This window comes from Loxodonta africana, chromosome 7 (assembly GCF_030014295.1).
Source record: "Loxodonta africana isolate mLoxAfr1 chromosome 7, mLoxAfr1.hap2, whole genome shotgun sequence".
Classification (NCBI taxonomy): domain Eukaryota; kingdom Metazoa; phylum Chordata; class Mammalia; order Proboscidea; family Elephantidae; genus Loxodonta; species Loxodonta africana.
Window position 1 is genome coordinate 132,836,390 of NC_087348.1, and position 25,836 is coordinate 132,862,225.

Sequence of the window (25,836 nt, forward strand, 5' to 3'; positions counted from 1 at the left end):
GCACCAATATATTTGAAGAAAAATCAGATAAAAGAATTTTTAAAAAATGACGAAACCTTAAGAATCATGTGGGACTCTATCAAGAGTAATAACCTATGAGTGCTTGGAGGACCAGAACACGGAGGGATAACAGAAAATACGAAGAGAATTGTTGAAGATTTGTTGGCAGAAAACTTCCCTGATATCATGAAAGATGAGAAGATATGTATCCAAGATGCTCATCGAACTCAACTTAAGGTAACCCAGCCCACCCAGTGCCGTCGGGTCGATTCCGACTCATAGCAACCCTGTGGGACAGAGTAGAACTTAAGGTAGTTTTTTTAAAACAAATTCACCGAGACATATTATAATCAAACTTGCGAAAACCAAAGATAAAGAGAGAATTTTAAGAGCAGCTAGGGATAAACGAAAAGGCATCTACAAAGCAGAGTCATTAAGACTAAGCTCGGACTACTCGGCAGAAACGATGCAGGCAAGAAGGCAATGGGATGACTTACATAAAAAATTGAAGGAAAAAAATTGCCAGCCAAGAATCATATATCCAGCAAAACTGTCTCTTAGATATGAAGGTGAAATTGGGACATTTCCAGATAAACAGAAGTTTAGAGAATTTGTAAAAACCAAACCAAAACTACAAGAAATACTAAAGGGAGTTCTTTGGTTAGAAAATCAATAATGTTAGGTATCAACCCAAGACTAGAACACTGGACAAAACAATCAGATGTCAACCCAGACAGAGAAATCACAAAAATAAATCAAGACAAAAAAACGCTCAAAACGGGAAAACAGCAATGTTATTATGTAGAAGAAAACAACATCGAAACAATAAAAAGGGACTAAGAAATGTAGTCATATTTCTCTCATATGGAGGGGAAGGCAGGGTGATACAAAGAAATAAAAGTTAGGTTTAAATTTAGAAAAATAGGTGTAAATAATAAGGTAACCACAAAGGAGACAAACTATTCTACTCATCAAAATAAAATACAAGAAAAAAATAGAGAGTCAACAGAAACAAAATCAACAACAACGAATATGAGGAAAAGACCATATACTCAGCAGAAAAAATGAAGTGGGGAAAAAGAATCTGTCAACAACACACAAAAAAAAGAAAATGATAGCGCTAAATTCATACCATCCATAATTATGCTGAATGTAAGTGGACTAAATGCACTAACAAAGAGACAGAAACTGGCAGAATGGATTAAAAAACACAATCCATCTATATGCTGCCTACAAGAGACACACCTTAGAGACACAAACTAAAATGAAAGGATGGAAAAAAATATATCAAGCAAACAACAATCAAAAAAGAGCAGGAATGGCAATATTAATTTCTGACAAAATAGACTTTAAAGTTAAATACATCATAAAGAATAAGGAAGGACACTATATAATGATTAAAGGGACAATATACCAGGAGGATATAACCATATTAAATATTTATGCACCCAATGACAGGGCTGTAAGATCCATAAAACAAACTCTGTCCGCATTGAAAAGTGAGATAGCTCCACAATAACAGTAGGAGACTTCAACACACCACTTTCGGTGAAGGACAGGACATCCAGAAGATCTAAATGCCACGAATAACCAACTTGACCTCATAGACATATACAGAACACTCCACCCAACCCCAGCCAAGTATACGTTCTTTTCTAGGGCACATGGAACACTCTTTAGAATAGACCACATTTAGGTCATAAAGCAAACCTTAGCAGAATCCAAAACACTGAAATATTACAAAGCATCCTTTCTGACCCTAAGTCCATAAAAGTAGACATCAATAACAGAAAAAGCAGGGAAAAGAAACACTTGGAAACTGAACAATACCCTCCTCAAAAAAGACTGGATTATAGAAGACATTAAGGATGGAATAAAGAAATTCAGAGAATCAAATGAGAATGAAAACACATCCTACCAGAACCTCTGGGACACACTGAAAGCAGTGCTCAGAGGTCAATTTATATCAATAAATATACACATACAAAAAGAAGAAAGAGCCAAAATCAAAGAATTATCTCTGCAAATTGAATGAAAAATAAAGAAGGCAACAAAAGTAACCCTTGGGCACCAGAAGAAAACAAATAATCAAAACTAGAGCAGAACTAAATGAAATAGAAAACAGAAAAACAATTGAAAGAATTAACAAGACCAAAAGCTGGTTCTTTCAAAAAATCAACAAAATGGATAAACCATTGGCCAAACTGACAAAAGAAAAACAGAAGATGCAGATAACCCAAATAAGAAATGAGATGGGTGATATTACAACAGACCCAACTGAAATTAAAAGAATCATATCAGATTAATGTGAAAAACTGTACCCTTACAAATCTGAAAACCTAGAAGAAATGGATGAATTCCTAGAAACACACTACCCACCTAAACTAACACAAACAGAGGTAGAACAAATAAATAGACCCATAACAAAAGAAGAGATTGAAAAGGTAATCAAAAAACTCCCAACAAAATACTGCCTGGGCAGGACTGCTTCACTACAGAGTTCTACCAAACTTTCAGAGAAGAGTTAACACCACTACTACTAAAGGTATTTCAGAGCATAGAAAAGGACAGAATACTCCCAAACTCAACCTGTGAAGCCAGCATATCCCTGATACTAAAACCAGGTAAAGACACCACTAAAAAAGAAAATTGCAGACCTATATCAAAGGGTGGCTCGAGAAGACAAAGTACAGAGATAGAGATAGAAAACCAAAAGGGAAGAACACTCTTTGCATTTCTCTAGCTGAAAGAACTGAAGAGAAAATTAAAGCCTCGCGTTGCAATAGTGAAGGATTCAATGCGGAAAATATTAAATGACGTAGGAAGCCTCAAAAGACGATGGAAGGAATATAAAGAGTCATTATACCAAAAAGAATTCAGTGTTCAACGATTTCAAGACTTAGCATGTGATCAGGAACTGATGGTACTGAAGGAAGAAGTCCAAGCTGCTCTGAAACCATTGGCGTAAAACAAGGCTCCAGGAATTGATGGAATATCAATTGAGATGTTTCAATAAACAGATGCAGCACTGGAGGTGCTCACTCGTCTATGCCAAGAAATATGGATGACAGCTTCCTGGCCGACTAATAGGAAGAGATCCATAGTTATGCCTGTTCCTAAGAAAGGTGAGCCAACCGAATACAGAAATTATAGAACATTATTATTAATATCACACGCAAACAAAATTCTGATGATGATCATTCAAAAACGGCTGCAGCAGTATATTGACAGGAACTGCCAGAAATTCAGGCCGTTTTCAGAAGAGGACCAGGGATATCATTGCTGATGTCAGATGGGTCCTGGCTGAAAGCAGAAGAGTACCAGAAGGATGTTTACCTGTGTTTTATTGACTATGCAAAGGCATTTGACTGTGTGGATAATAACAAATTATGGATAACGTTGCAAAGAATGGGAATTCCAGAACACTTCATTGTGCTGATGAGGAACCTTTACATAGATCAAGAGGCAGTTGTTCGGACAGAACAAGGGAATACTGATTGGTTTAAAGTCAGGAAAGGTGTGCGTCAGAGTCGTATCCTTTCACCATACCTATTCAGTCTGTATGCTGAGCAAATAATCCAAGAAGCTGAACTATATGAAGAAGAACAGGGCGTCAGGATTACAGGAAGACTCATTAACAACCTGCGTTATACAGATGACACAACCTTGCTTGCTGAAAATGAAAAGGACTTGAAGCACTTACTAATGAAGATCAAAGACCACAACCTCCAGTATGGTTTGCACCTCAACATAAAGAAAACAAAAATCCTCACAAGTGGACCAACGAGCAACATCATGATAAACAGAGAAAAGATTGAAGTTGTCAAGGATTTCGTTTTACTTGGATCCACAATCAACAGCCATGGAAGCAGCAGTCAAGAAATCAAGAGATGCATCGCATTGGGTGAATCTGCTGCAACGGACCTCTTTAAAGTGTTGAAGAGCAAAGATGTCACCTTGAAGACTAAGGTGCGCCTGACCCAAGCCATGGTATTTTTAGTCGCATCATATGCATGTGAAAGCTGGACAATGAATAAGGAAGACCGAATAAGAATTGACACCTCTGAAGTGTGGTCTTGGCGAAGAATATCGAATATATCATGCAGTGCCAAAAGAGTGAAATCTGTCTTAGAAGAAGTACAACCAGAATGCTTCTTAGAAGTAAGGATGGCGAGACTACGTCTTACATACTTTGGGCATGTTGTCAGGAGGGATCAGTCTCTGGAGAAGGACATCATGCTTGACGAAGTACAGGGTCAGTGGAAAAGAGGAAGACCCTCAACGAGGTGGATTGACAAAGTGGCTGCAACAATGAGCTCAAGCATAACAATGATTGTAAGGATGGCGCAGGACCAGGCAGTGTTTCGTTCTGTTGTGCATAGGGTCCCTATGAGTCAGAACCAACTCGAGAATGCCTAACAACAACATATCCATCATGAACTTAGATGCAAAAATCCCCATGAAAATTCTAGCCAATAGAATTCAACAACATATCAAAAAAATAATTCACCATGACCAAGTGGGATTCATACCAGCTATGCAGGGATGGTTCAACATTAGAAAAACAATTAATGTAATCCATCATATAAATAAAACAAAAGACAAGAATCACATGATTTTATCAATTGATGCAGAAAAGGCGTTTGAAAAGGTCAACACCCATTCATGATAAAAACTTTCAGCAAAATACGAACAGAAGGAAAATTTCTCAACATAATAAAGGGCATTCATACAAAGCCAATAGTCAGCATCATCCTAAAGGGAGAGGGCCTAAAAGCACTCCCCTTGAGATTGAGAACCAGACAAGGATGCCCTTCATCACTGCTCTTATTCAACATTCTGCTAGAGGTCCTAGCCAGAGCAGTTAGACCAGATAAAGAAATAAAGGGCATCCAGATTGGCAAGGAAGAAGTAAAAGTATCTCTGTTTGCAGATGACATGATCTTATACACAGAAAACCCTAAGGAATCCTCAAGAAAACTACTGAAGCTAATAGAAGAGTTCAGCAGAGTATCGGGATACAAAATAAACATACCAGAATCAGCTGGATTCCTCTACATCAACAAAAAGAACATCAATGAGGAAATCACCAAATCAATACCATTTACAGTAGCCCCCAAGAAGATAAAATACTTAGGAATAAATCTTACCAGAGATGTGAAAGACTTATACAAAGAAGATACAAAACACTTCTGCAAGAAACCAAAAGAGCCTTACGTAAGTGGAAAAACATACCTTGGTCATGGATAGGAAGACTTAACACTATAAAAATGTCTCTTCTACCAAAAGTGATCTATAGATTTAATGAAATTCCAATCCAAATTCCAACGACATTCTTAGATGGAGAAACAAATCACCAACTTCATATGGAAGGAAAAGAGGCCCTGGATAAATAAAGCATTACTGAAAAAGAACAAAGTGGGAGGCCTACTTTACCTGATTTTAAAACCTAGTATACCGCCACAGTAGTCAAAAGAGCCTGATATTGGTACAACAACAGATACATGGACCAGTGGAACAGAATTGAGAATCCAGACATAAATCCATCCACATATGAGCAGCTGATATTTGACAAAGGCCCCAAAACAGTTAAATGGGGAAAAGATAGTCTTTTTAACCAATGGTGCTGGCATAACTGGACATCCATCTGCAAAAAATGAAACAAGACCCATACCTCACTCCATGCACAAAAACTAACTCAAAATGGATCAAAGACCTAAATATAAAATCTAAAATGATACAGATCATGGAAGAAAAAATAGGGACAACGTTAGGAGCCCTAATACATGGCATAAACAGCATACAAAACATTACTAACAATGCAGAAGAGAAACTAGATACCTGGGAGCTCCTAAAAATCGAACACCTATGCTCATCCAAAGACGTCACCAAAAGAGTAAAAAGATTACCTACAGACTGGGAAAAAGTTTTTAGCTATGACATTTTCGATCAGCGCCTGATCTCTAAATCTGCATGACACTGTAAAAACTCAACTACAAAAAGACAAACAACCCAATTAAAAAATGTCAAAAGATGTGAACAGACACTTCACCAAAGAATACATTCAGGTTGCTAACAGATACATGAGGAAATGCTCACGATCCTTAGCCAGCAGAGAAATGCAAATCAAATCTACAGTGAGATACCATCTCACCCCAACAAGGCTGGCATTAATCAAAAAAACACAAAATAATAAATGTTGGAGAGGCTGTGGAGAGACTGGAACACTTCTACACTGCTGGTGGGAATGTCAAATGGTACAACCACTTTGGAAATCGATTTGGTGCTTCCTTAAAAAGCTAGAAATAGAACTACCATACGATCCAGCAATCGCATTCCTTGGAATATATCCTAGAGAAATAAGAGCCTTTACACAAACAGATATATGCACAGCCATGTTCACTGCAGCACAGTTTACGATAGCAAAAAGCTGGAAGCAACCAAGTTGCCCATCAAGGGATGAATGGATAAATAAATTAGGGCATATTCACACAATGCAATCTTATGCATGGATAAAGAACAGTAATGAATCTGTGAAGTATTTCATAACACGGAGGAATCTGGAAGGCATTATGCTGAGTGAAATTAGTCAGTTGCAAAAGGACAAATATTGTATAAGACAAGTATAAAAATTCGAGAAATAGTTTAAACAGAGAAGAAAATATTCTTTGGTGGTTAAGAGAGGCGGAAGGGAGGGAGGGAAGGAGAGGAGTGTCCACTAATTAGATAGTAGAAAAGAACTACTGTAGGTGAAGGGAAAGACAACACGCAATACAGGCAAGGTCAGCATAACTGTACTAAACCAAAAGCAAAGAAGTTCCTTGAATCAACTGAATGCTTCGAAGGCCAGCACAGCAGAGTTAGGTGTTTGGGGACCATGGTTTTGGGGGACGTCTAAGTCAATTGGCACAATGAAATCTATTAAGAAAACATTCTGCTTCTCACTTTGGAGAGCGGCTTCTGGGGTCTTAAATGCTTGCAAGCAGCCATCTAAGATGCAACAATTGGTCTCAACCCACCTGGACCAAAGGAGAATGAAGAACACCAAAGACACAAGGTAATTATGAGCCCAAGAAACAGAAAGGGCCACATAAACCAGAGACTATATCATCCTGAGACCAGAAGAACTAGATGGTGCCAGGCTACAACCGATAACTGCCCTGACAGGGAACACAACAGAGAACCCCTGAGGGAGCAGGAGAGCAGTGGGATGCAGACCCCAAATTCTCATAAAAAGATCAGACTTAATGGTGTGACTGAGACTGGAAGGACCCCGGTGGTCATGGCCTGGGAGACCTTTTGGTAGCCCAGTACAGGAACCATTCCCAAAGCCAACTCTTCAGACAGGGTTGGACTGAGAAAGAAAAAGATGCTGGTGAAGAATGAGCTTCTTGGATCAGGTAGACACTTGAGACTATGTTGGCATCTCCAATCTGGAAGGGAGATGAGACGGCAGAGTGGGTTAGAAGCTGGCAGAATGGCCACGAAAAGAGAGAGTGGTGGGAAGGAGCGGGCTGTGTCATTAGGGGGAGAGCAATTAGGAATATATAACAAGGTGTATATAAATTTTTGTACTAGAGACTGACTTGATCTGTAAACTTTCACGTAAAGCACAATAAAAATTTTAAAAAATAAAAAAGGAACTAGTAGGTAATGACATGCATTTTGAACATTTCTGAGCATATTGACTATAAGGGACTGAGATTGTATCCAGTTTGGAAATGTTTAGTATAAATATTTCCTAGGCAGTTGGAAAATTTTTTCATTCGACAAATATTTATCAAGCCATCTTTCTTCACATTTTATGAGATTGAGGTTATTACCCATTTCTTCCCCCCTGCCACAGCCATAAGTCCAAATATGTGGTCCCCAGCTTTATTTTAAGGAAATGTTTCAAGCCAACTATGAAAGATGGAATAATTGCTTTTTTACTACCTCCACGTTCATCTCATAATAACCACAAATTGATGGTTTCAAAACCCAGAGATTGTTTTCAGTGTTGTTACAAAAATTATTCTTCCCATGAATGCACTAGAAAACAATAAATTGTGTGGTTTAAATGGATGAATTGTATGTTGTGCTAATTATATCTCAATAAAGCTCCTAAAATTTTTATTCCTCTTTGTAACACAGTTCTGAACTACACATTGTTTAAGATCCCTAGGAAAAGGCCATAGTTCTATATCAGCAGTGAGTCTTGTGACATAAAATAAAATACATTGGATTTGAGGGAAAGAGTAGATACCAATTAATTTTTATAAGGATGTTTCAAGTAGTTTTTAGAATATAAAAATGTAGATCTTTTTATTTAATCTATTCAACAAACATTTACTCAGCACCTGCCCTACCCAGCTAGAGGAGTTAGGAAGAACTTCTCACGGAGGTAACAAGCTGAGTCTTGAAAGAGGAGTAGAAACTAGCAAAGTGAAGAGGGTAGAAATACTCAGAGGGAACAGTGTGTTCAAGGGCAAGTACATGTGGGGAACTGCACTCAGTTTGGAATTACTAAAGTGAGGTGTGCGTGAGAGAGAAAACATTTGTATATGTAATTTGTTTATTTCTCTCAGAATCTGCCAGACAGTCCTCAGATAAGTAAAAAAGAAAAAAAAAAAAATCCACTGCCATCAAGTCAATTCGGACTCATAGCTACTCTACAGGACAGAGTAGAACCGCCCCCCAGGGTTTCCAAGGCAGTAAATCTTTACAGAAGCAGACTGCCACATCTTTCGCCCCCGGAGCAGCTGGAGGGTTCAAACCATTGACCTTGGCATTAGCAGCTAAGTGCCTTAATCACTGCACCACCACGGCTCTCAGGTAACTGCTATTAATAATTCTCTGAACAAATATTCTTCCCTTTATGGGTTGCTACGTGTCATCGAAATTGTAAGGAAAACCTCTTTTCATTTTGACTTTCATATAAAATTAGACATATTTTCCTACCAAAAAAAATTCCTAGTAAATTGAGTTGCAAAAATTCTCAGTAAGCTAGCATTTAGGATGTTAATCACTTTGCAGTATTCCAGCTATGTCTGTTTGCCCAGCATTTGGACTTTATGGACATTAGACCCTGACTTTGGTTTTGGTTTTGTGTACATTTTTCCTTGAACCTCTACCATCACTCTAATCTTGGCTGTACCTTTCTCACAGGACACCGAATGCTTTTCCAAACCCTGCTTCACACCCTCAGCCGCCAGAGTGTCTTTTCTTCTTTTTACCTGTGTGTTTACAATAACTAATAGAGTTAAATTGCAGTATGATACTTTTTCAATAAAATACTTAAATATTCTGTTATATCCTCTCATTTGAAAATCTCTTCATGAGGGCTATCCGAGATACTCTATTTACATCTCATTTGATGCTCAAAGCAACTCTGTGAAGCAGGTGAAGGTGCCCACTTTTATTAGAAAAAGAAACTGGGGTTAATTAATTTGTCCAGGGCTATATATCGTCAAAGTAGCAAAACTAGTGTCTGGATCCAAAGCCATTACCCTTCCCAAAACCCCACGCCCTTTTTTTTTTTTTTTTTTTTAATTTAAGGGTTTGTGGAATGTAATTTGCATTGTAGTGAAATATAGCCCAAAAATGTTACTTTTGATCATAATTGCATAATGTATAAGCCATGGTCAAAAAGTCATGGATCCAATTTGGTAGTCCCCCAGTACTCAGAAAATAAACAATTGGAATTCCATTTCTTTCTATTAATTTGATAATTATAGCACATTACCTCAGTAGTTAATCTACTGTAACTACTTTTGGCTTAAATTTCAAGTAATATAAAATCAATGCCTACCTTAAGTGAAGCTTCCACATGATCAGAAATAGAAATTGGAATCAGCAACACGTTAAAAAAAAATTGGCGTAGCACACCTACAAAAATAACACGCGGTGGGAGGGTTGTACGGTTGGCAAAAAGATATATAACGTGCATATTATTTGTGTAAAAATAGGTAATAACCAAAAGATTATGTTTCCCTACTTAGCTCTAACTTAGGAGAGGTGCCCATATTGATGAAACCTCGTTCTATTCATGGCACAAACTGCATCTTAGTTATGTTTTTGTTGTTAGGTGCCCGCATGCCAGTTCCAACTCATAGCGACCCTGTGCACAACAGAAGGAAACACTGCCCTGTCCTGTGCCATCCTTACAATCATTGTTATGCTTGAGCTCACTGTGGCAGCCACTGTGTCAGTGCACCTCGTTGAGGTTCTTCCTCTTTTCCGCTGACGCTGTACTCTGCCAAGCATGATGTCCTTCTCCAGGGACTGATCCCTCCTGCCAACATGTCCAAAGTATGTAAGATGCAGTCTCACCATCCTAGCTTCTAAGGAGCATTCGGGTTGTACTTCTTCCAAGACAGATTTGGTCGTTCTTTTGGCAGTCCATGGTATATTCAATATTCTTCGCCAACACCACTATTCAAAGACATCAATTCTTGGGTCTTCCTTATTCATTGTCCAGCTTTCACATGCATATGATGCAATTGAAAATACCATGGCTTGGGTCAGGCGCATCTCAGTCTTCAACGTAACATCTTTGTTCTTCAACACTTTAAAGAGGCCCTTTGCAGCAGATTTACCCAGTGCGATGCATCTCTTGATTTCTTGACTGCTGCTTCCATGGCTGTTGATTGTGGATCCAAGTAAAATGAAATTCTTGACAACTTCAATCTTTTCTCCATTTATAATGATGTTGCTCATTGGTCCAGTTGTGAGGATTTTCGTTTTCATGTTGAGGTATAATCCATACTGAAGGCTGTGGTCTTTGATCTTCATTAGTAAGTGCTTCAAGTTCTTTTCATTTTCAGCAAGCAAGGTTGTGTGTCACCTGCATAAAGCAGGTTGTTAATGATGCCCTGCTCTTCTTCATGTAGCCCAGCTTCTCGTATTATTTGTTCGGCATACAGATTAAATAGGCATGGTGAAAGAATACAACCCTGACACACACCTTTCCTGACTTTAAACCAATCAGTATCCCCTTGTTCTCTCCGAACAACTGCCTCTTGATCTGTGTAAAGGTTCCTCACGAGCACAATGAAGTCTTCTGGAATTCCCATTCTTCGCAGTGTTATCCATAGTTTGTTATTATCCACACAGTCAGATGCCTTTGCATAGTCAATAAAACACAGGTAAACATCCCCCTGGTATTCTCTGCTTTCAGCCAGGATCCATCTGACATCAGCAGTGATATCCCTGGTTCTGTGTCCTCTTCTGAAACTGGCCTGAATTTCTGGCAGGTCCCTGTCGATATGCTGCTGCAGCTGTTTTCAGGTGATCGTCAGCAAAATTTTGCTTGCATGTGATATTAATGATATTGTTCTATAATTTCTGTATTCGGTTGAATCACCTTTCTTGGGAATAGGCATAACTATGGATTTCTTCCAATCAGTTGGCCAGGATCCTGTCTTCCATATTTCTCGGCATAGACGAGTCAGCACCTCTAGCTCTGCATCCATTTGTTGAAACTTCTCAGTTGATATTCCATCAATTCCTGTAGCTCTGTTTTTCGCCAATGCCTTCAGAGCAGCTTGGACTTCTTCCTTCAGTACCGTCGGTTCCTGATCATATGCCACCTCTTGAAACGGTTGAACATCGACTTATTCGTTTTGGTATAATGACTCTGTGTCTTTCTTCCATCTTCTTTTCACGGTTCCTGTGTCGTTTAATATTTTCCCCATAGAATCCTTTACTACTGCAACTCAAGGCTTGAATTTTTTTCTTCAGTTCTTTCAGCTTGAGAAATGCCAAACGTGTTCTTCCCTTTTGGTTTTCTACCTCCAGCTTTTTGCACATGTCATTATAATACTTTACTTTGTCTTCTCGAGCTACCCTTTGAAATCTTCTGTTCAGTTCTTTTACTTCATCAACTCTTCCTTTTGCTTTAGCTGCTCGATGTTCATGAGCAAGTTTCAGAGTCTCATCTAACATCCATCTTTGTCTTTTCTATCTTTCCTGTCTTTTAAATGACCTCCTGCTTTTCTTCATGTATAATGTCCTTGATGTCATTCCACAACTCATCTGGTCTTCGGACAGTAGCGTTCAGTGCGTCAAATCTATTCTTGAGATAGTCTCTAAGTTCAGGTGGGATATACTCAAGGTCACATTTTAGGTCTCGTGGACTTACTCTGATTTTCTTCAGTTTCAGCTTGAACTTGCATATGAGCACTTGATGGTTTGTTCCACTGTCGGCCCCTGGCCTTGTTCTGACTGATGATATTGAGCTTTTCCATCATCTCTTTACACAGATACAATTTGATTCCTGTGAATTTCATCTGGTGAGGTCCATGTATATAGTCACCATTTATGTTGGTGAAAGAAGGTACTTGCAATGAAGGAGTCGTTGGCCTTGCAAAATTCCATCATTCAATCTCTAGCATTGTTTCTGTCACCAAGGCCGTATTTTCCAACTACTGATCCTTCTTGTTTCCATTTTTCACGTTCCATCACCAGTAATTATCAATGCATCCTGATTGCACATTCGATCAATTTCAGACTGCAACAACTGGTAAAAATCTTCTATTTCCTCATCTTTGGCCTTAGTGGTTTGTATGTAAATTTGAATAATAGTCATATTAACTAGTCTTCCTTGTAGACGTATGGATATTATCCTATCACTGACAGTGTTATACCTCAGGGTAGATCTTGAAATTTTCTTTTTGATGATGAATGCAACACCATTCCTCTTCAAGTTGTCATTTCCAGCATAGCAGACTGTATGATTGTCTGATTCAGAATGGCCAATACCCGTCCATTTCAGCTCACTAATGCCTAGGATATTGATATTTATGCATTCCATTTCATTTTTGATGATTTCCAATTTTCCTAGATTCATACTTCTTACATTCCAGGTTCCGATTATTAATGGATGTTTGCAGCTGTTTCTTTTCATTTTGAGTTGTGCCACATCAGCAAATGAAGGTCAAGAAACCTTTACTCCGTCCACGTCATTAAGTTCAACTCTGCTTTGAGGAGGCAGCTCTTCCCCAGTTGTGTTTTGAGTGCCTTCCAACCTGAGGGGCTCATCTTCCAGCACTGTATCAGATAATGTTCTGCTGGTCTTCATAAGGTTTTCACTGGCTAATGCTTTTCAGAAGTAGACTGCAGGGTCCTTCTTCCTAGTCTGTCTTAGTCTGGAAGCTCAGCTGAAACCTGCCCTCCGTGGATGACCCTGCTGGTATCTGAATACTGGTGGCATAGCTTCCAGCATCACAGCAACATGCAAGCCCCCACAGTACGAAAAACTGACAGACTCTTGGGGGATCTTAATTATACTAGTTTAAAATACTGTTAAGTGTTTGTCATTTATTTGCATGATGAAATTTTCTTCAGGAAACATTACAAAGCCAGAAACTCACTGCATACAAATTATAAATCCATGCTGGCACCGATTGCTTAATCCTGTAGATTTCAGAGGATTAAATCCAAGGTGTAAAATTGACATGGAGGTGGCCTCCAACCTCCTCCAACTTCACGAGGGGGCGAAAGAATCACCATCAGCATCAGCCCGAGGCTGATTCCTGAGAGGCAGAGGTTGAGACATACCTCCCCTCCTCAACCTTTTTACCAATTTTGACACCAACTGTCCCTCCCACGGCACTCTCTCCTTCTTTGCTGAGTTTGATAATTGGTTGCAGTGGTCATTCTGAGCTCACAGACCATACACACAGTTAAGGAGTTTATTAGGGAAGTAACAGGTTACAACTCAGGTTTAGGAACACTCAGAGTACAGTTCTTTGATCAGGACAGCCTCTGCTCAGCCCTGCTTCATCTTCTCAGCCCTGCTTCAGGCAGTCCTCTCTCTGGCCCTTGGCCTCTTGGGCCTTTGGGCTGGACCAGCCGCTGCCCTGCTTGGGCAAGTGTTATAGGGCTCTGTTAGCTCTGCCAATAAGTGCCCAGAGACACCCTACTCCTGCATTAAGTCTCGGCCCGAAGGCGGTCAGCTCTAGCTCCATTGGTCAGCAAACCCAGCTCCAAGTGTCCGGAGGCACCCTACTCCACCAGCAAGCTTCCTGCTCAAAAGCATTCAGCCTTCTCACCCTGTGGGCTAGAAAGCCCACCACGCTGTCTCCTGCTAGTCTCCTGGTTCTGCTACCTCTGCTGCCACTGTTTCCCTGCTGCTGCCTCTCATCGTCTCTCGCCATCTCCAGTGTTACAGCTCTGTCTTTTAAGTCAAGGAAGTTCTTTGTACAGGGATCCCAGGTCCAAAGGATGCACTCCACTCCTGGTTCCTCTTTCTTGGTGGTGGTGAGATCCTCCCTCTGCTCTGGAATTGGCTCCCTTGGAAGCCTAGCGTTATGACAACACTGACCAATTCTCTTGTTGGGGTGCTATACATCTTATTTGCATAGTCCCAGTCAGTCATTTGGTGGGAGTTATAAAGGCTTTGGCTAGAAGGGCCATATTAAGTAATAGCTCTTTCATACTTGAAGGATTAACTTCCCCCTCCCTTCATTTTGCCAGTCCAGAGCAGTCATTAACAGTTAGTCCTTCAGTAGGGCAAAGAGCCCTCAGAGTGAGGTAACTCAGGTATCATCTACTCAGGTCTGCTGCAGTTGTCCATCTGATCTGGTCAGGGTGTCCGAAAGTCATCTCGGCTTTACCCTTTCTGGCCTGTGATAAAATTTAACTGAGAGAAGATTTTTCCCTTGCTCTGAGCCTCACAAGGTCACAGCCTAGCAAAACCTTTAAGGGACCTTAGTCCAGCCTTTCACATTAACAGGCTCTACAGTTGCAGTTTTTACAATCTCAGTTAACCCTGTTAACAGTCAACACCCACAACTGAGTCATATAATCCTATCAGCATCTTCCCCCATTCTGTTCCCTAGACCCATCAGCAAAAGGGGAAACTATTCAGCAGGGATTCTCCCTTGTCTCCCTTATTTTGAGTGTAAACACACCCACAAAAGCATGTAAGCCAGCCACTTCATGCCTTTATCTCCCTGTTTTTTCATAGCCAATGTTTAAATTGCCTGTCCCTATCAAACTGGTACTCTGTGGAAACTAGCATGTCTATACTCTTGGGTTCTCTCTGCCCATTTCTGAGTGAACTGTTCTAGCATTGCATCGTTGTTTTCCGCTCTTTCAATTCACCTGAAGAAAACCTACCCAAAAAGTAAATAAATAAATAAGTGTATTTGCCCGTTGATTTATGAGTGAATGATGACAATGTCTTAGGTCTCAAGTATTTGCTAAAAATGTAGGTATCTTCAGAGTATATATGTACATTGTTGTTATAGGCTGTTGAACCTATTCTGACGCATAACAAAACACACAAAACCTGTTGCCATTGAGTCGACTCCAACTCATAGCTACCCTATAGGACAGAGCAGAGCTGCCCCATAGGGTTTCCAAGAGTGGCCAGTAGATTCAAACTGCTGACCTTTTGGTTACCAGCCATAGCTCTTAACCACTACACCACCAGAGCTCCTTCTGACTCATAAGACCCTATATATGACAGAGTAGAACTTCCCCATAGGCTTCCTAGGCTGAAATCTTTATGAGAACAGATTGCCAGGTTTTTTCCGCCCTCGGAGCCGCTGGTGGGTTCAAGCTGCCGATCTTTTGGTTAGCAGCTGAGCACTTAACCATTGTGCCACCAGGGCTCCTTGTACATGTATATAGAAACAAAAGGACATTAAAGTAAAAAATTTGCTACCTTTATATCAGCATTTTATTCTCCAAGTTTGGCATTTGAATCCTAGTTCCTAAAAATTGCATTGTTTAATAAACCATAGTCTCTTCTTTAGACTACATCTCTTTCCTTCTTAAGAAATAACAGCATATCAAAATAGCTATCTGGGTGTATTTATCTGTGTAAAGAATGTGTGAGAAGTGTGACCAGATTGGATTTATAAATATTATTATAACACTACCATAAATTGAGTAAATAGCATACAACATCAGTAGTTCAGCCTAGAGTGACTCATTTATCAGTCCAGTCATATTCATTACTCAGAAATAATTTACAACGGACTTTGAGGTCCTGTAGAGATGACAAAAATAGGTGGAATGAAAATACCTATTTAGGGAATTGTCTGGAATGTTTAATACCACCAAGATGACATCATCATCTGGTAATATTAAATATAAGTCTGATTGCTTTTCCAGGCTATTTAGTTGACATTTTTTTCCAAAAAATCACTGCTGAAACACAGTGCTAGGATAGTTAATGAAACATCGCTACATATATCAAAGTCAATAAGGAAAGCCAGCTGTTGTTCTTAGATAATATTTAGGGAGTTGATGGTGTTTCAGACAGTATCTCATTTTATGTCTGTAAGGCACTTGTTGCTTCGTGCCATCTCTTCTATTGCCTGGGTGTGCCGATTAAAGTTTTTATCGTTTCACCTTTTTTCATACGTGTTAGAAATTTGTTTGCATTTTATTTTCCTAAATTTTTCTTCCTTGTGGCTTCCACGTCACCTATCAGGAGAGGTGCTTAAAAAGGCATTGTTTTAATTTTTTGCTTAATGGGACTGGCATCATTTATTTACATGAAATTCACAGTGTCATGGATTGAATTGTGTCCCCCCAAAAACATGTGTCAACTTGGTTGGGTCATGATTCCCAGTATTGTGTGGTTGTCCTCCATTTTGTGATTGTAATTTTACGTTAAGATGATTAGGGTTGGGACTGTAACACCACCCTTACTCAGGTCACCTCCCTGATCCAGTGTAAAGGGAGTTTCCCTGGGATGTGGCCTGCACCACCTTTTGTCCCTCAAGAGATCAAAGGAAAGGGAAGCAAGCAGAGAGGGGACCTCATACCACCAAGAGAGCAGCATCAGGAGCAGAGCGCATCCTTTGAACATGGGGTCCCTACACCTGAGAAGCTCCTTGACCATGGGAAGATTGAGTACAAGGACCTTCTCCCAGAGCCGACAGAGAGAGAAAGCCTTCCCCTGGAGCTGACGCCTTGAATTTGGACATTTAGCCAACTTTACCATGAGGAAGTAAATTTGTCTTTGTTAAAGCTATCTACTTGTGGTATTTCTGTTATGGCAGCACTAAATGACTAAGACACACAGTTTCAGATCATTTTAAGCACTCTTAATATGTAAATTAGGTCAGGTCTCTCACCTACTTAAAACTGTTAAATGATCTCCCAGTATTTGAGTCCTTCCTTAGGCATATAAATCCTTGCGTAGTTTGACTTCCACTTCTTCACTTTTGTATGCCTTCCCCCTTCCTTACTCTTTATGCTCCAGCCTCGTTGGCCCCCTTTTGGTTTTGTGCATGCTTTTCCTGGCATGTTCTTCCCCCCAGCTAAAATAGTACTTTCTTGTAAAGGACCCTCCTGGCCACCTTATCTAAACTAGCCTCTACAAGATACTTTCCAGCTGATCACTCTATTTCCCTGGCATTTATTATATAGTTATTAAAAAAAAAAAAGATTTTTTTTTTAATAGTTATAATTTTTCTTTGCCAACTTACTGTCTTTTCTTCAACTCAGAAGTTCCATGAGGGCAAAGTGCCAACCATAGTGGCTGGCACAAAGAAGTCACTCAAATGTTTGTTGAATGAGTGAATGAGTTGAATGAGTTAAACTCACAGTAAACTTTAACTTTCTTCTTTAACATGATTCCTTGAGGGCTAAACCACTGTGCTTTGAGATTGACCTGAAGAGAGTCAGTACAGTTGAGTAAGTAGCCCTGTACTACAGTCTTTATCACTCTGATATAATTGATTTTATTCAGATTCATAACTGAGTTTTTTTTTTTTTTTTTTTTCCTTCAGGATCTCTACACATATGGAAACTAGGCCAAAAATCATGTTCCTTGTACATGTTTGTCTTTACAAGCCTTGATTTGACCTATTAAGTATTCCAAATATGGAATTAGGTTTTTTCTAATATATTTTGTAACTACTAAGATTCCTATTAGACATTGCAGACAGCGTGATATGGCATATGGACAGAAGCCAATAGGATAGATGTGGAAATAAGGCATTCATGAAGGCTTCTTTGCCATCAAGTTAGAATTCATATGTGGAAAAGGTAAGGTTGTGTCCCTCCCACCAAAAACAAAACTTGGTGCTTATTACTGAGGAAACAGAGTAGTCTAGGGTTTAAGTGCATTCATTCATTCATTGACCAAGTATATTTTTAATGTATATTTTGTGATTAGCACTCTACTAGCTGTTGTTAGCTGCCATCAAGCCCCAATGCACCCCAGCCACAACAAAATCAGACTGTCATGCTGCATAGTGTTTTCACTGGCTGATTTTCAAAAGTAGATTGTCAGGCCTTTCTTCCTAGTCTGTCTTAGTCTGGAAGCTCTGCTGAAACCTGTTCAGCATCATAGCAACACTCAACTCTCCACTGACAGACAGGTGGTAGCTGTACTTGAGGTGCATTGGCCGGGAATTGAACCCATGTCTCCTGCAGGAAGGTGAGAATTCTATCACTGAACTACCACTGCCCCCAATTAGAACTCTAATAGGTACTTTCCATGTTATCTCATATACCATATTTTTACACAAATAACGCACGCCTTCTGTGTTTGTTTGCCAGCCACACCCTACCCCTGTGAGGCAGGGTCACAAGCACCACCGTGCCAATCCTCTTCCGTGCCAATCCTCTTCCGCATATTGCTGCAAAGAAAAATTAGCATAGCGCGCATGAAGATACCCCCGGGGGGAGGGAAGGTGGGGGTGGCAAACAAACACAGAAGGCGTGTGTTATTTGCGTAAAAATTCAGTAATCTTCGTGTTTCCTGCTAGGTAAATACCCATCATACACATCGCCCCTACCAGTGTCACCACTTCCCTAATTTGAAGATGAGGAATTTTAGGGTTAGAGGTTAAATAACTTGCCCAGGGTCCCACAGTAGTGAGAAGTAGAGCCAGCATTCAAAATCAGGTTTGTCTGATTCTAGAACTTACTTCTACTATAATCTGAAATTTCCCTCTGGAAAAACCCCATTGCTGTTGAGTTGATTCCAACTCATAGCAACCCTATAGGACAAAGTAGAACTGCCCCATAGGATTTCCAAGGCTCAGAAGCAGACTGCCACATCTTTCTCCCTAGGTACAAGAAATCTGAAAATTTTATTTTAGGTGTTTTATTAAAGATATGAAAAGTCTATGAAGTTATCTGTTACTACCATTATATATTGCCATCTGTTACTTTTATGTGGGCATTATAAATAATTTCAGAGTATATTTTCTTTTAACTGTTGCTGAAAACTTGAACATACATTCACAAAAGTCAATTGTAAATAACCTTTAAAACTTTAAACTGTGTAACTAAAAACTCATTTTAGTTCTTAGAAGAACATGGTTTGCTTCAGCAGTTCCAAATGGCTTGAAGAACTGAATCAGAGTCTGACAGATACAAACAGTCTAATGTAGGAAAATGGCTAAAAGCACAGTTAGATTGCTGGAGTGTACCACCGACAACAATGTCCTTTAATGTTAGTCAGACATACAATTTGAAATGATTATATGCTTCCAAAAATATTAGGGAAAAAAGCATTGTTCTAAAATCTATAGTTTCATATTCATAAATATGTCTCCAGGTTAAAGGCTTAATATAATTTAATATTATAAATAGTATTATAATTTAATATTTAAAATCAGGATAACCCATGTTGTCCTAATTCAGCACAGATGAAACATCTAATCTGTTCCTTATCTACTAGAACTCAAGATGTGGTGGTCCATATGTTAATATGCTAAAAAATTATTTTTCAGGTTTTTATTTTATTTAATGTACCTTCCTTCCTTACCTGCGTTTTATCCAAGATTGGTTGGTAAGAACAAATACAAGCGAAGGTGACAAAGATTAGAGTCCTGATCTACAATGGGAAGGGATTTTATTTCACAGTTACATTTTGTACTGATTAGAGGAAAGAAATATTAGAGAGAAAAAAATGAGTAGAGATTCGGATTTCGAGATTGAAAATCATGAATCTTCAAAATGTTTTAAGAGAAAAACAGCTAATTCTGATTACCTTACTGTACCTTCAGGTTCGTAGTGGTCATATTCATGAAAACATAATTCTCTTCAAATTTGGTAATTAGAAATGTGAAGTCTTTGCAAATGTGTAGGTTAGGAAATCTGACCAGAATTTCAATTAGTTTGGTTTTTGTTTTTTAATTTTAAGACTAAGCACAAAGTATTATAATTGCTTCAGACTGTTTACTTTACTCCCATATTACAAATAGATGAAATTATGAATTAAATCCTTTTAGCATGACATTAAATATTCAATTTCATTAATTATCTTTGGGACTATTATTATTAAGCTCCAGCTTTGAAAAAAACCCATAAAATCATTGCCACGGAGTCGATGCCAACTCATAGCAGCCCTATAGGACAGAGTGAACTGCCCCGTAGGGTTTCCAAGGGGCAGCTGGTGGTTCCAGACTGCCGACCTTTTGGTCAGCCACCAATCTCTTAACCACTGTGCCACCAGGGCCCCCAGCTTTGAGAGAGAGCTTCGAGGGCTGCTAGTAATTTCTGACCAAAGAGTACATGGTTTAAAGGTAGTTTAAAATTTCCGACATTGCTGAAATTTAGATGAACTCGGCTAGTTGGGTTTCCCTACTTCTTTGGTAAACTTCTGGAAAAACCGTTCCTTATTTCTGGAGGAAGAGGAGGAATGCCACTAGATAATGATGATGATGATCATAGCTCCTAACATTTATTGAGCAGTTGTTATGCCAGATGCATAGCCAGGCACTGTGCTATGAAATTTATACTTGTTATCAATAAGTGTAGGATGCAACATCGATTAATTATACTGTATAAAACTTTCATCTCTATAACTTGAAATGTACTTGTTGGTGCTTCAGCTATACTTAATTTACGGGCTGGTAGAAGATGATTCTAGAATTTTTGAGGTTGAGTAATTGTGAGATGATAGTTATACTGACTTAGAAGGTGGCAATGAAGTTTATAAAAAGAAAGATGAGCTCAGTCTCGATAACTTTGCAGCAGCAGAAAGAAATCTGTGTGCAGTTGAGTAACCATTGGTAGGCTGAATATGCTTGGCAAATCCGGAGGTTATTTTTATAAAAATTCAAATCCATGAATGAAATCTTCCAAGGCAGGGTTTTTAACCTCATGGTAAACCTAAGATTTTATAAACTCCTTAGAAATTGCATACAAATTTTTATGTGTGTGTTTATGTGTCTGTATAGTTTTCATTAGCTTCTCAGTAGCGTCTATGAGCAAAAGAAACTAAAACAAAAATCATAATAGTCACTAATGGCGGTAGCTAATGTGCCAAACACTTACTCTGAAAATTGGTATTTAAAAAGGAAGAATTAAGTATTCATTCTTTCTGACCTGTTCAAGTTGTATCTCAGGGTAACTAAATAGCCCTAGTTGACGAGAGAAAATTCTCCTTTCAACAGAAGACTTTCATCTAATAAATGTGATAGGAATTTTAAAAAATTAGGAAATCAATCTCTTGCGGCTTCTTATGAAATCATTGATTCAGTAAATATTACAAGTGTTAGAGCTGTGGTTCTCAGTGTGGCCTTTGGACCAGCATCTTCAGCATCACCTGGGAACTTCTAAAAAATACAAATTTTTAGGCCCCCTCCAACACTGTATCAGAAACTCTGGGAGTAGGCCCCAGTAATCTGTTTTAACAAGCCTCTAAGAGTTCTGATATACGCTGGAGTCTGAGAAATATGATATTAGCAGAAAGATTGATGAGGACCTTTATAATTGAAGGATCAAATCCAACCCCATTAACCAGGTGGCGTAGTGGTTCAGTGTTGTGGTTGCTAACCTAAAGGTTGACAGTTCAAATCCGCTAGGCGCTCCTTGGAAACTCTATGGGGCAGTTCTACTCTGTCCTGCAGGGTCGCTATGAGTCGGAATCGACTCGACAGCAACGGGTTTGGGGTTTTTTTTTTTTTTTTTGGTTGTATTCTTTCTAACAGATGCATCTAAAACATATTCTTGTCCTCTCCTCCCTCTGAAACATAAACCTGAATCTAGTCAAGCTTTTATATTTGAGTCTCAATTTACAGGGAAACTGGAAGATAGAAGAATAAGGTAAATAATATGAGGAACCAAAAGACAAATCCAGAATGTAGGATGATTGACCCAGTTTCTTCAGCAAATCAGTGCAGTGGGAAAAAGCAGAGAGAGGGAGGGTACCAGAGGGTGGGGAAACTGTTCCAGAATACAGCAACATCAAAGATAAAATAAGCAGGTACATCTTGTTTGGGTCCTATTTTAAATATGCCAACTAGGGAGATTTGAATTCAGACTGGGTATTAGATGTTATTAAGGAATTGTTAATTTTGTTAGGTGTGATGTTATTATGGTTATATAAGAAAATGTCTTTTTTTTTTTTTTTTTTAAGAGATATGTACAAAAGTATTTAGGGTGAAACAAACAAAATAATGTCAGGGATTTGCTTTAGAATACTGCAGAAAAATAGTGAAAGGAAAAAGGATAAATGAAGCAAGTGTGGTAAAATGTTGATAACTCATAAATCTAGGGGATTCATCATACTGTTTTGTCTCCTCTCTTATGTTTGAAACTTCAAATAAAATAGAAAGTTAAAAAATCTGTCTGCAATAAATAATACATTCCCACCCAGTGCCGTCGAGTCGATTCTGACTCATAGTGACCCTATAGGACAGAGGAGAACTGCCCCATAGAGTTTCCAAGGAGCGCCTGGTGGATTCGAAATAATACATTAGGATATATTTACTCTTGTGCTGTCCTTTATCACACTGCATTGTAATTGCCTGTTTAGTTGTCCATACCAGTATTTCTCAAACTATCAGTAGTAAAAGACCCATTTTTAAATTGTCCAATCTGTTGCAGACCATTATTTTTATAAAATACAGTAAAAATCAATTACCAGAAAAGCAAAATGGGAAACCTACAAAATTTAAGTTTTAAAAGTTTTATTATTAAAGTCAACAAATATAAAATTGTGCTTCACTTAACAATCAGACGCTATGAGTCAGAATCGACTCAACAGCAATGGGTTTTTTAGGAACCCTGGTGGCACAGTGGTTAAGAGCTCAGTTGCTAACCAAAAGGTTGGCAGTTGAATCCACCAGCTGCTCCTTGGAGACCCTGTGGGGCAGTTCTACTCTGTCCTGTAGGGTTGCTGGGAGTCGGAATCGACTCGATGGCAACAGGTTTGGTTTTTGGCAACAATCAGAATAGATGTCATTCAAGGGGGAAGAAGCATATCTGTTCATCAAAGATAGGTACATAGTCAATTAATATAGAGAATTGCTCTTATACTCTTGTTTGTTTATTCTAAAATCGTAAGGAAATTCAGTTTTTGATGTGACACGTGAGTGTACTTTGTGCATGTTAGCTTGAGGACCTCGTGCTTAACTTGAACTTGGACTGGTAACGGTGCTCCTCCCAGAGGAAGATGTATACCTAAACAGATTTTATGTTTTCGGCCACAGATTTTTGCCTCAGTTACTTCCAGTACTGATTGCCTACACTGCAGAAGCCATAAAGGATGAGGAAAATAACAGATATGCTGGGATACTTGCTGAGATTTTTGCTTAAAAAGCGACAGTACCAGCTCTTTAGGTAGTTGGTCTCTTTATCTCTGGAGCTCAGATGTTGTCATTTTTCTTACCATGTGCTATTTATTTGTTGATATACTATTAGCTGTTGCTTTAAATAGTAATTCTAAGCTCAGATACTCCATGCCTTTGTGTTTTTTCCTGCTAGCCAATGTTGACTTAGCATTTTCAACAAAAAGAATTTTTGTCTGAGAGGTCAGTCATTTGTCCATGAGTAAAGACGTCCCTTAAAATAAATTTTTTTTTTTAAAGTCCCTTGTCCAGTGGGATATCGGAGATTCTTGTTCTTTGTTTTACGTAAATTTTATTTTTAAAATGTTGGTTAGGAAACACATTCAATAAATTTTCAACAAAAAGAAGGCATGCTTAGGCATGAAAAGTATTTTGAGTTGTGCTGTGAGTATTTTGCCACCTGCTGTTGTCTGGTCTTGGTCTCTTACCATTTATCTGAACTGCAATGAAATATAATTGGAATTACTTCTCTCAAGGGCAAGGAACTTGGGAAACATGTTATTTGAACACTAACACTTGTTTTGTTTTGTTTTTAAATAAAAGCCGTTTGAGGGGGGAAAAAAATCCTGAATGCTAATTTAAAAAAAATCAGTTGCCATCAAGTCGATTCTAACTCATGGTGACCCCATATGTGTCAGAGTAGGGCTGTGCTCCATATGATTTTTAATGGTTAATTTTTCAGAAGTAGACCACGAGGCCTTTCTCCTGGGTGAACTTGAACCTCCAACCTTTCAGTTAGCAGCCAAGTGCATTAATCATTTGCCCCACCCAGGGACTCCTGGATACTAATAGTGGGTTATTTTATTTTGGTGAATAATTCAAAATTCTTTCTTCTTTTACAGATTATCTTGCTAATCATGGCCGGTTAAATGAGTCTGAGGCCAGGCGTAAATTCTGGCAGATCCTGTCTGCTGTTGATTATTGTCATGGTCGGAAGATTGTGCACCGTGACCTGAAGGCTGAAAATCTGCTGCTGGATAACAACATGAATATCAAAATAGCAGGTAACTGGGACACAGCCGGCTCTAATGCAATCAGTGTTTGCTGAGAGAAACCTGCAGGTGCAGATTCAGAATCGTTTCCACCGATAACATCAAGCTTTCTCGAAGCGTATTTCATCCATTCAATTACATGTAGCTTTACGCATAATTAAAAGTAAGGGAAGTAAGTTCATTGTGAATATACGCAGTGGTAGGGCTGCGACAGGGGGCTGGCTTGTGTCCTTAGTCTGATTCGTGTCCAGGTCCCTTTGTGGGGGCTGCGCTGGAGGAGGTATGTGTGTATGAGTGCAAGAGTGACTGGAGGGCCAGGTGGAGCTGGAGGAGGTATGTGTGTATGAGTGCAAGAGTGACTGGAGGGCCAGGTGGAGCTGGAGGAGGTATATGTGTATGAGTGCAAGAGTGACTGGAGGGCCAGGTGGAGCTGGAGGAGGTATGTGTGTATGAGTGCAAGAGTGACTGGAGGGCCAGGTGGAGCTGGAGGAGGTATGTGTGTATGAGTGCAAGAGTGACTGGAGGGCCAGGTGGAGCTGGAGGAGGTATGTGTGTATGAGTGCAAGAGTGACTGGAGGGCCAGGTGGAGCTGGAGGAGGTATGTGTGTATGAGTGCAAGAGTGACTGGAGGGCCAGGTGGAGCTGGAGGAGCAGTGTGGGTTTACTGGTGCTGTAACCTGCTCTGCTAATTATGGATGATGTCTGCAGGGAGGTTTCATACAGAGAAAATACAAGGGAGGCAATGGAAGTAGAATGAGAAAGGTTTGAGCCACAAAAGCACCTTACTTTGCTCTGGTATAGTAGAGTTTTGATTTATAACATGCAGACTAGAGGTAGAGGTTTTTTTTTTGTTCCCATACTTTGCACTATTATAAAAACGTTTTTATTTTATATTCTCAGTTTCTTTATTCACATGGGCTAAACTCTTATTCATTCATTAAATATTTATGTGTCAGTACAGGCAGTCCCCGGATTATGAACGTCTGACTTACGTACAACCTGTGAACCAACTCCCAAAAAGCCAATTGTATTAAAAATTAGAGGTACATACAATGGTTCATGATAACAAATAGGCGCTACTTTGCCACACGTATCAGAAAATTATTGTTGCTGTATTATTATGTTAAAGATATTTTAGTGTATGTAGAAGTGCTTCCAGAATTTTTTTTATGCATACGATGATAAACTATATACTGCATACGAAGACAAACATTTGACTAACTGATGTTAGATAGGAACCGAACCCATCTGTTCTGCTTATAACGTACAAATTCAACTTAAAGATAGATTTAGGAACAGAACTTGTTCGT

The 25,836-nt window shown here is 39.1% G+C and overlaps 1 protein-coding gene across 7 annotated transcripts in view; it reads left to right on the forward strand.

The window, feature by feature from the left end:
- SIK2 (salt inducible kinase 2) overlaps nt 1-25,836 on the forward strand; it is a 136,573-nt gene that overhangs the window by 66,730 nt on the left and 44,007 nt on the right. For all 7 annotated transcript variants that reach the window (XR_010322521.1, XM_064288899.1, XM_064288900.1 and 4 more), the window contains one exon: nt 24,377-24,538. Coding sequence is in view for 6 of the 7 variants with exons in the window: in XM_064288899.1 (XP_064144969.1) it covers nt 24,377-24,538 (162 nt within the window). In the remaining variant the exon portion in view is untranslated. The remainder of the gene's footprint in view (nt 1-24,376; nt 24,539-25,836) is intronic.